The sequence below is a fragment of the Tenrec ecaudatus genome, chromosome X (assembly GCF_050624435.1).
Source record: "Tenrec ecaudatus isolate mTenEca1 chromosome X, mTenEca1.hap1, whole genome shotgun sequence".
Taxonomy (NCBI): domain Eukaryota; kingdom Metazoa; phylum Chordata; class Mammalia; order Afrosoricida; family Tenrecidae; genus Tenrec; species Tenrec ecaudatus.
Window position 1 is genome coordinate 58,887,615 of NC_134548.1, and position 12,263 is coordinate 58,899,877.

The 12,263-nt window shown below is 36.9% G+C and overlaps 1 protein-coding gene across 1 annotated transcript in view; it reads right to left on the reverse strand.

The window, feature by feature from the left end:
- WNK3 (WNK lysine deficient protein kinase 3) overlaps positions 1-12,263 on the reverse strand; it is a 191,038-nt gene that overhangs the window by 85,415 nt on the left and 93,360 nt on the right. Inside the window, exon 10 of the mRNA XM_075539190.1 lies at positions 1,894-1,952. Coding sequence (XP_075395305.1) covers positions 1,894-1,952 — 59 coding nt within the window. The remainder of the gene's footprint in view (positions 1-1,893; positions 1,953-12,263) is intronic.

The following is a 12,263-nucleotide window of genomic DNA, read 5'->3' on the forward strand; positions in this document are numbered from 1 at the left end:
GAAAAAGTAACATCTGTTCAACTTCTCAGAGCAGACAATATTCAGTCATTTTCAAAGCCCAATGTTTAACACAAATTCTAACAAAGTATATTTACAGAGGAATAGTGTAGGAGGCAAAAAGAAAATTATGTGAAATAGTTTCAACATGATTAATCATTACTACTTTGTAGGTTCAATTCAATTCAATATGGCAGTTTAACTTTTTGTTTATTTGATCAAAGAAAATTTTAGCTTTTTCTCTAATAATTTGAAATCAATGAATACAAAAATTCCAATAGAATATCTCTGAAACTTAAATAATAAAAACTGGCAAGTAGCAAATTGATATCTTCTAAATTATTTTTTAAGTAAACCCTTTATCCTAAAAGTTACTCATGTTTTGTATTTGGAACAAGGTGGCAGAAACACATAACTCCCTGCTACTCCATCCTAAGCACAACTTAAAGTTCTGAAAATAATACAGTATACAATTATAGCACAGCTGTGAAGGGTGAAAAGATGAAAATAGACTGGCCGTGGATACCCAAAGCTTGAGGAAAAATATCCCAGCTTAGTGTCTCCTGATAACCCACCTAGCACCAGAGGGAGTTCAGGTCCAACACCGCCAGATCCCCTACCCCGAAGCACTGGTGGTTTGAGATCAGGCCTGGAGAAGCACTCTTTGCACCTACGATCAAGCACCTCCTATTCAGAACCTAGTGGCAAAAGACCAAGAGAAGTGCATTCTGCACCCCACAGCACCAACAGAGAGCCCCAGAAGTGCCATGTGAATGAAATAGACCAGAAGAGCTCTAAAGGACTCTAAAAAAAATAAGTTGTCATTAGAACAACAAGGTCCCTCACCTCATTGCTAACGAGTCAATTTTAACTCATTGCAGCCATAGAAGGACAGGAAACCCTGCTGGTTTCCAAAACTGTAAATCTTTATGGGAGTAGAAAATTTCACCTTTCTCCAATGGAGCGGTTGGTAGTTACAAATTGCTGAACTTCCAGTCAGCAGCCTAATGTGTAGCCTACTATGGCACCAGGGCAAAGTTACCTCCCCAAACACAAGATTTTAAAATAGGATCCAGCATATACTAAGATAATGCCTAAACTGTAAATCCCTTGTTGTGTCCCAAACCAGGAAAATGAGAATTTGAATAAGAAAATATCATCAAAAGGTATCAATACGAGTGTCAGCTATTGGAATTACCTCACAAGGATATTAAAACAACCACCATAAAAATGTTGCACTGAGTAATTACAAATACCCTTAAAACAAATGAAAAAAAGAAAACAAAATAAATAAAAGATTTAAAAAGAACCAAGTGAACATTTTATAGAAATGAAAAAAACAAAAGCAAAACAGAATCACTAAATGGACACAAAAGCAAACTGAATACAACCAAGGAAAGAATCAATGAATTTGAAAATAAAACAACAGAAATTATCCAATTTGAGTAGCATAGTGAAAGATACTAGTTTATAACTACCAAATAATAACACATATATAGTAATAATGTCTCTACATTAGAATTTTACAGTGTATTGTATTCTTATTGCTTTTAAAACTTTTATCAGTTTTCCTTAGAAATGAATAGCAAATGGGGAGATAATAACAATGAGTGCATAAAAGAAGAAAATGTTTTAAACTTAATTATGGTGATGATTGTACACCTCTTCTTAATATGATTAAACTAATATGATGTGTGAATTGTAAGCCATTAAAAAAGAAATGAATAGCAAACAAGACAAAATAACACGACCATTAGAGACATAAAAAGAAAAAGTGATACTATTTTTAATTAAATGTACACACAAATACCAAAACACAGAGCTACACTAATATCCTAATGTGCATACTCAACCATATGCTCATTGTTTTCATTATGTTAATTTAAAGATACTTACCTATGAACTAAGTCTGGCTTTAGACGAGTTGATTGTTGTTCAGCTGGCTGGGATATAGGCTGTGAACAGTATAGAAATATAACTTGTTAGAGTAAGAGTATACTCCAAGGTAGAGATGTAATTTTGATATATTAGAAAACATGATTGTTGTTACATGTTATGCTTGATTATCTCTAAAATAGGTAGTATATATTATTAAATGTCTACTCATACGTTCTCAAATGCATTTGGCCTACTTTGTACCATAACCCATAATTCAGGATAAGTGTAGGTATATGATTTTGCAAGACCCCTGGTAGGTTCCATCACACCCCCCCCCCCAAAGAAGGTAACACCTACTTTGGGAAACACTAGTCTACATCAATCCTTTTACTGATGTTAATACCAAAGATAAAGAAAAATAGAAAGCACTCATAATCATCATCCTTTTGAATAAAATGAGATATCATTGTTTTATGCACCTTAGTTTACATTACTTTTCAATAGTAGACACTACTCTTCACCTTTCAGTCTTGACTGTAAAACTACTACTAAGAAGAACTGGTTCCATTCTACAAGAAGATAGATCAATGAATCATTTTAATGTATTTTTATCTGGTAGAGATATCTTTCTCTTAATATTCTTAAAAAGCACCTATTTAGTAAACTACTTGTAATTATTCTTTGGAGACATTAGTATCCAGCAGCTGCAAGGCTGGATATTGAGGGGAAACATTTAATTTGTCTACATTTTGAAAATAAGTTTGAAACAATTTATTATATAGTCATTAGTAATTGCATATAGTGATTTTAAAATGCAAATCTAGGAAATTGGAGCAAGATGGCAACATGAGTAGCTGCATGCTTCCGTGCCCCATTAAAGCACACATACACATAAGGGAGAAACTGAAAAAAAAAAAAACACCAATTTTTTTAGAACTCTGGGAACAATGTGAAAGATTGTCTCGCTAGAGCTTGATGTTTCTTCGAGATCTGCTTTGCCACACTGCTGGTGTATACATCGCTTGAGCTTGGGACTGTCGGATCTTGTCATCTGGCTGACTGTTGGTGACCTGTCCTACTGTTTGCTGCCTGCCACTGGACCGCCTGCATTGCTCTACAGAAGACTCAGCTGTCTGCTTCCTTGACCTTGGACCCAACAGCCCTCATGAATTGAAGGACTTCCAGTATATTAATTGTTTCATGGAAGTGAGTTGAACTGAGCTCTCTGTACTGCTCTGTGGACTAATTAGCTGTGATATTCCTTCCTGCTGTATAAATCTATCCATATATACATCAGTGTCCTGGTTTTGTTTCTCTAGAGAACCCTGTCTAAAACAATTGTCCACCCCTTGCCAACTTGGCTGCTTTACACAATTCTTTAGCCACATATAATTTGCAGACATTAATGAAATCACACTTACACCTAACATCAAACATCTATCACACATATAAATGAAAACACACTGAATCTAATTGTATCTGGTATATCATACCTGAACAAAGGAAAGGTATTCAAAAGCACATATAAAGATACACTGACAATCACAAACCTCGCCTTTGCAATTGATCGCGTGGTCGTAACTGAAATGTAGAACTACCTTCCTCTACTACCCATTCTGTATTACCTTTGCTCTCGGGACACTCCCTTTTTTGGGTCTGTGGGATTATTCTCATAGATCCATTCCAACATACTAATTTCTGTAAGATTTTGGATGCCTTCTTCTACAGTGTACCAAGGTAAGTCAGGGACCCCAAATTGGTCTAATCTAGGCCATCTGGAAGCCCATGCTTCAGTGAGCCAACTAAATAAGCAATTAGATCCTCTCTCATCTTCTCTTGCTGAGACATTGAAGGAAGAATCTGTGCTTGGGGGCCCCATATCCAGAAACTCAGACTGGTCTAATGTTACATTCCTTGCACCAGTATCCCTCACCCTTAGTAACTATTCCCAGGGATATTCCCCAGGCTTCTGCTTGTACATATTAGAAAACTCAAGCAGATCTTTATGAGTATAGCACACTTCGTCCTGAGTCATCATCTGAATCTCATCTTTAGGAGCTTTCTGAGACTAAATTCTAGTTACAGGTCCAGAGGAAATAATGGGTGCTGAGGGTGTTTCCTGGGTGCTCTCAGCAATATCTTGTAAGGCAGTAGTTCTCAACCTGTGGGTCGTGACCACTTTGGGGTCAAATGACCCTTTCACAGGGGTTGCCCGATTCATAACAGTAGCAAAATTACAGTTCTGAAGTAGCAACAAAAATAATTTTATGGTTGGGGCTCACCACAACATGAGGAACTGTATTAAATGGTTGCAGTGCCAGGAAGGGTGAGAACCACTATTGTAGGCTTTTCCCCCAGGCAATGCTACAGCTGCAACCCCACCTGGCATTTCAGCTTGAACAGTTTGGTTAATCTGCTCACGCATGCGTTGTATTACTAATAGTGGATTAATCCCCTCAGCTGGGAGGGGTGGATCTATTGAGTGGATTGGCTCAATCATCTCTAGAGGATCAAAATCCTCCTCTTCTGGATCATCAGCCCATATGTTCCCATCCCATGTTTCAGGGTGCCAATTATTTCTGATTAATACCTTTATTTTAATATCAGACACAGTTCTAGACCTGCAATTCAGCTACTCATCTGATGAGACTCTGGATTTGGTTTTTGGCAACATCAGCTCTATTACTAGAGGAGAGAAGACTCTCCTTTGTAGCACATGCAGAAGCTTTTAGGTCTGTAATTCGGCACGTAAGACATGCTTCTGAGGTTCTGAGATGATCCCTTTACTTGAACATATTTTCTATTGTAAGGAGGACTAGTCAACCAGCTTCCCCTATACTTCTCATCCTGACAACACTGCTGGAAAATATCAAACACATGATCACCCAGAGCCTCTCCTCTAACCACCACTTCATCTATTGGTGGTGATACTGTGGATATTACCTTTGCTACTTCCCACCATGGCTTAACACGACCCACTCTAGTAAGAGTGGCAGACTTACCCACACCTTTAAGGGTAGCGATAGCATTATCAGTGCTTTAAGCCTAATCAGGCTGGAGAGCCAGTTGGAGAAACCATATTTATGATCTTGTTTCTCTAGAACCATTCCTGGTACCAATTGCACATTAAGAAAGCATCCCAACCTAGTTTAGTCCTAACCCATAAGTCTGAAATCAGTCCAAACATCCGATACCAATCTATAAAGTCCTCTTCAGATTCATGAAACACATGAAATGACACTGACTGCAGGATGATCACAGGCCAGTGGGTAGAAAATCTTTGGATCCAGTGGTGATCTAAGCATCTCAGAAGTGACAGGGGTCTCCATGTGGCTTTTCCAGTTCCCAGAGCACAGGGTCTATCAGCATAGTGCCATGTGTCTTGTCAGTACAGAATCTCTAAAGGAGTGAGTCTTGTCAGTAAAGAGCCTCCAAGGGAGTGAGGAAAGAAAGTTTCTCGCATTTCAAATGAGGAAAATATAGAAGTTCCCAGAATTTTCAGGAGAAGGCCAGGCCCACACAGAGAGATCATTGGCTATGATCCGATTGACAGACTAGACTCCACCTCTTCACTCTTCATCCTCTCAAGTCCCAAATTGACGCCAGATTATATAACTACCACAAAAGATGAATACATTTATACAAATATCTTCAGTCAAATCTATATGTTTTCATGGGTATACTCTCATTTCCCTCCACATATATCCATATATAGAGACAAATATACAAATATATCCACAGTTCAGGTGGCACATGCACGTGTTAAAGTTATGAAAACCTCTTAGGTATAACAAAACACTTTGATGGAAAGAATTGCTGGACCTAGGAGATATGCAGCACAGTCTCAGCAAACACCAAGGTCAATTGGTACAACAGTTCATAAAAACAATGCTCTATATCAAAAAACAAAAGGAATTTTCAAAGCTCATGGGCACCCATATAACTATTTGTCTCTCCCTCTGTAGAGGAAAGGAGTTATGCAAATAGAGAGACACATGGAAACAATTAGTTCAAGGGACTAACGGAACAGGTAAACATCAGAATCCACAACCCTGAGACAAGAAGAACTAGATGGTGCCTAATTACCATTACCGACTTCTCTGAAAATGGATCATATTGGTCCTGGATAGAGCAGTAGAGAATTATGGAATAGAACTCAAATTCATAAATGAGACCAACTCACTGGTCACATACAGACTGGTGGGACTCTAAGACTATGGTCCTTAGACACACAAAAGGTCTGAAACTAAACTCATCCTTATGTTAGAATAATCAAATATTTAACATAAAAAGAGCAGTATTTGCCCAAAGACAGAGGGTTAGGTAAAAAGGAGAAATGGAAATAGGAAAAATTGGGTGGAAGTGGGGGAAACTATGGCACATTGAGGGAATTGCAATGAACGAGTTGAAACAAAAATGTGTTCTTCAAACATTCACCTAAATCATAATAAAAAAGTTAAAAAGAAAAGGCAACATAAAATGGTAGGAAAGTGTTGGTTTTCTAAGTTGTATACTCAATATGCTTCCATTGCTCAACATAGCAACAATCTTAAAGAAAAAACAGCCAGAACTCCACAAAGAAGGAGACTGGTTTCTGACTCTAGATGGGGCAAAGCAAACATTTGTAAATTATTATATGTCTGTTATAACATGTCTGGGGATTCCTCTTATGGTGATCATCTCAGTTTGGCATACTGTAACTGCCTGCAGATGTTAGGTGTCATCCAATCTGTTCTTACTCATAGTGACCCTATGTACAACAAAAGGAAACATGGCCCTGCACTTTCCTCAAAATTGTTCTTATGTTGTAGTCACTGTGTCAATCCATCTTTTTGAGGACCTTCCTCATTTTTCACTTTACCAAGCATGATGTTCTTCTCTAGGGACTGGTTTCTTCTGACATGTTCAAAGTACATGAGATGAAGGCTTGCCATCCTTGCCTCTAAGGAGCATTCTGACTGTACTTCTTCCAAGACAGATTTGTTTGTTGATTATGCAACTCTAATGTAAATAGTGCTACTGAGTAGTACTTGTAGAAATTGCTGAGTTGGTGGATATTCTCAAGAAAAAAGATATACAAATGAATGAAGGTGGATACATTAATACTAGCCCAACACAAATAAAAAGGATTATGAGAGAGTTCTATAAACAACTGTAAAATAATGAATTTGATAATTGAAATGAAATCGAAAAATTGATAGAAATGTACAAAATACCAAAGCTAACTCATACAAAAGATAATCTCAATGCACAAGTGAAGAGACTGAATCAAAAACTGCCCAACAAAGAAAAGTCTAAGAGCAGGTAGATTTACTGGTGAACTATATCTAACATTTAAAAATAATTAACACCAATACTTCCACAAATTTTCTAAAATAAAGAGAGGATAGAATAATTCCTATACCATTTAATGAGGTCAGCATTACCTTGGTACCAAAGACAGACAAGAACTGCACAGTACAAGAAAATTACAGACCAATATACCTTATAAATATTGTTGTAAAAATTCTCAAGAGAATGCTGGTAACTTGAATTGAGCTCATCTAAAAGACAGCATATTGATAAATCATGATCAATTAGAAATTACTTCAAGAATGAAAGCGTTTCAACATATAAAAATCAGTGTAATAAACCACATTAATAGAACATAGAAAAGGACCACATGATCATTTTAATTAATGCAAGAAAGGCATCTGACAAAGTTTAATGCCCTTTTATGATAACAAACAACAAATTAAAGAAAGAAGAGAAACTCCGAATCATGATAAAGGACCTAATAACATCATACTCCTTGGTGAAAGACTGAAAGTTTTCCTGGAAAGATCAACAAAACTAGAAGTCTATTATCACCATTGCCATTATTGAAAGCTCTTGCCAGAGCAAATAGCAAAGAAAAAGAAGTAAAGGCACCCAAATGAGAAACGAAGAAGTAAAACTGTGTATAGTCTCAGATGGGATAATCTTTTTTTTAAATTTAGTCTCTCTCTTTTAAAAAAATCATTTTATTAGGGGCTCATACAACTCTTATCATAATCTATACACACATCAATTGTGTAAAGCACATTTGTATATTCATTGCCCTCATCATTGTCAAAACACTTGCTCTCCACCTAAGGCCCTGGCTTCAGCTCCTCATTTACCCCCTACCTCTCTGCTCTCCTCTCCCTCATGAACCCTTGATAATTTATAAATTATTATTTTGTCATATTTTTCCCTGTCCGATATCTCCCTTTACCTACTTTCCTGTTGTCGGTCCCCAGAGAGGTCACATGCAAATCCTTGTGATCGGTTCCCCTTTTCCAACCCACCCTCCCAGTATCACTACTCACACCACTGGTCCTAAAGGGATCATCCGCCCTGGATTCCCTGTGTTTCCAGTTCCTATCTGTACCAGTGTACATCCTCTGGTCTAGCCATATTTGTAAGGCAGAATTGGGATCATGATAGTGGGGGAGGAGGAAGCATTTAGGAACTAGAGGAAAGTTGTATGTTTCATCATTGCTACATTGTACCCTGACTGGCTCGTCTCCTCCCTGTAACCCTTCTGTAAGTGGATGCCCAGTGGCCTACAACTGGGCTTTGAGTCTCCACTCCACACTCCCCTCCCTCATTCACTATGGTAAGAATTTTTGTTCTGATGATGCCTCATACCTGATCCCTTCAACACCTTGTGATCACAAAGGCTGGTGTGCGTCTTCCATGTGGGCTTTGTTGCTTCTGAGCTAGATGGCCACTTGTTTACCTTCAAACCTTTAAGACCCCAGACGCTACATCTTTTGATAGCCGGCCACCATCAGCTTTCTTCACCACATTTGCTTATTCACCTGCTTTGTCTTCAGCGGTTGTGTCAGGAAGGTGAGCATCATAGAATGCCAATTTAATAGAAGAAAGTATTCTTGCATTGAGGGAGTACTTGAGTGGAGGCCCAATGTCCTTCCACTACCTTAATACTAAACCTGTAAATATATGCACATAGATCTATTTCCCCATCCTCGTTTTTAAATACATTTGCATATGTACATGTCTTTATTTAGGTCTCTATAAATGCCCTTTGGATGGCATAATCTTAAATGTGAAAAATACCAAAGATAACTAAAACTAAAAGACCTAATGAATTTAGTAAAGATTCAGGCTACATAAACCAGAAACCAACACACAGAAATCAGTTGTTTTTCTATACACAAAAATAAACAATCTGAAAAGGAAATTTAGAAAACAATTCCATTTATAATATTGTATAAAAGAGTAAAATAGTGTAGAACTGTCTCTCTGGGTTTCCAAGACTGTAACTCTTTACTGGAGTAGATAGCCTTACTTATCACCTATGGAATGGCTTGTGGTTTCAAACTGCTGATCTTGAGGTTAGCAGCCCAGCACATAACCCACTATGCCAACAAGGTTTCTCCCAGAAAATCATTAATGAATGCTAAAATGTGTGGGTGAAAGTTAGACAAAGAACAAGTATTAGAGATTCATAGTATCTCTTTACAGGTTATAAAAGTATCTCTGCATAGATTTCAATGGGGGAACTAAAATTTTTTTTACCATGTTTTACTTTTGTACAGTCCTCTACAATGCCATTTTAACCAAGTAATAAAAATTAATATCACTGCTATTGCAATAAATTCACAATATCCCACAAACTCAAATGAAAAGACACTCTGGGGTTGTGAGACTGAACAAAGGGAAGTGCTCTTGAAAAACATTGAAATAACTGCCAAAGAATCTTGAAAGTACCAAGTAAAAAAAATCTGTCTTGAAAGAAGTCTAGACCATCTAACTTAACAGTCTTCCTCTTTTTTAAATGACATTCCATTTTATCAAGCATGGTGTCCTTTTCTAGGAACTAGTATATCCCAATAACATGTCCAAGTCTAAGACAAAGTCTCAACATCCTCGATTCTAAGGAGCATTGTCGTTATATTTCTTTTGGTAGTCCTCGGTATTTATACGCAGGTAATTAATAAGCCTCTCTCCAATCTTGATGTCATGGTCTTCATATAGTCCAAATTCCTAGATTATAAATTATAAAGGGAAAATGTCAACTTTCCTGTGAAGAACCTGCCAGGTTTCACATTAGGCAATTAATAAAAGTTAACATTAACATCACTAATATTGAGACAAACTGAACATGAATTTTTCCTAATATGCACTGAGAAAATCAAAACATAAATTACATGATTTTCCTGCCCAATATGTGCAATCTGAATCTAATTATGAATATCCTACAGACAAATGTAAAATTGAGGAACATTTTACTAAAATCTATGATCTCTGCTTTTAAACATTATCTAAAAAAAACAAAATAAAAACATTCTTAAGAAAGGCAAAGAAAAACTGAAGGAGTGTTCAATAATAAAGCAAACTAAAGGAAAAGACAAACAAGCCAATTTAAAAAAAAAAAAGACTTGAAAGGAAACTTCAACAAACATATTTTAGAGGAAGAAAAATTATGGCCCCTTTCAAACAAAACATTAAAAAGCAGAGGACCCTGCTCAAACAAATCTTTAAAAAGCAAAGAAGACTTAAAGACCTGATTTCTCAACTTCCCCAGAAGAACAGAAATCTAGACCAGTGACAGCCTAGTCTTTCAGAGGGTGAAACCGGAACAAAGAACCCACTTAAATAGCCTCAGGATTTGGGCTGCCCCAACTGGACACCTTTGGATCTGCTCCACCCACCAGTGCTCAATACTGGTGCTCAACACAGAGGAGAGGGGGGAAAGGTGAATTAAACTAACACATTATTTCCACTCCTCCCCTAACTACACCATAAAGAAGGACACTAGAATGCCTCCTTAGTCATATTGGGGGGTGTGAAAATCCACAATGGGGAAGAGCGAATATAACTGAACTCTGGCAGAAAAATGCATAGATTCCCTGCATCTTAGCGTTGTAAGAATCACAGACCACTCACTGAATACCTGGAAGACAGAAGAAATTCAAATTAGCTGGAGGCCAACCCTCTATGTAAAACTGGAACTGTCAGGACTGGACTGTGGCAACACTTTCTTGAGATACTACAGTGATGAGCCAAGACTAGGGGAGAATGTGAATGTGTATCAGAAGAAAATAAGCATAGGACAGTATGAACTTCATTGTCTCACCTGCCTGTTGCCTTTTTTCTCACTCCGAGGGAATTAATTTGAAGGAACACTGGGTTTGGATCTTATGCAGAGTCATTGAAACTGCTAGGGTAGGAAAGATGAAAGACAGTGTCTTGGATATTTTTTCTCTCCCTCTTTGTGTCTATTTTATTGGTCAGTGGCCTGTACTCAATGAAACCTTGGGAGAGCCAATCTCAAGATTGGGGTCTTTACTGGGTCAGTATTCAATGGTTTTCTTCACTTTACTCTTCAGGATCTACAGCAGGGGTGCAATGATTTCAGGGACAAATATTAAAACAACACCATGCCTTGGAAGTAGCAGCCAATCTCTGCTCAATCAAAAATGAGGGGAAATGGCAAAATTGAGTAGATTTCACACAGCTGTGGATACAGAGGATGTCTTAGAAAATGAAAAACCTTTAGATCAGCGGTTCTCAACTTGTAGGTTGTGATAACTCCAAACAGAAATTCAAAAGGTAAAAACTAAGATATTAGAACTCGATCACATTTTGAAAGATAAAACAGAATAAATGAAATAATGGAAATGTGAATCAGAGATATCGAAGACAAATCTCCCTGGACCAAAATACAAGAAGAACAAATTATTAAAAAGTCCAAAAAAAAAGAGAAAACCTAAGAATCCTATGAGACACTATCAAAAGGAATGCTTATCTTGGATAACCAACCTACAATATAAACAAGAAAAAATAACCACACAGAACATAGTTGAAGAAACATTAGAGTAATCCCAAAGATAATTGATTCCCCCAATGAAAATCACCAGAGTGCACCATATTTCAACTTTCTAACATCAAAGAAAAGAATCCTGAAAGAAATACTGGGAAAAAGACTAATCACTAATAAATGTGAACCGCTATTTGTAATTCAGCATTATCTATGAAAAACATGCAAGTAAGAAAGCAAAGGATACTCAAAATCTTGAAAGAAAAAATTGTCAATCAAGAATTGTATATCCAAAAAAATTATCCTTCAAGGTGAGGGAGAAATCAAATATTTGGGAAAAACTAAAGTTATTTGTATAAACAAGACCTAGTTAACAAAAATTCTAAAGGGAGTGCTTTGTATAGAGAGTCAACAACCAAAAGACAGCAACCTAAAATCATTATTATGGAGAACACATCCTACCTAAGTAACATACAGAGTGAATAAAAATCTTGTGAATTAAAATAAGGAACCACACATATCATTCTGCAATGAAGACAAAAATAATATAATTGGGGGGGGAGGAGTGGATATATTAATCAATCAATCAAAAAATAAA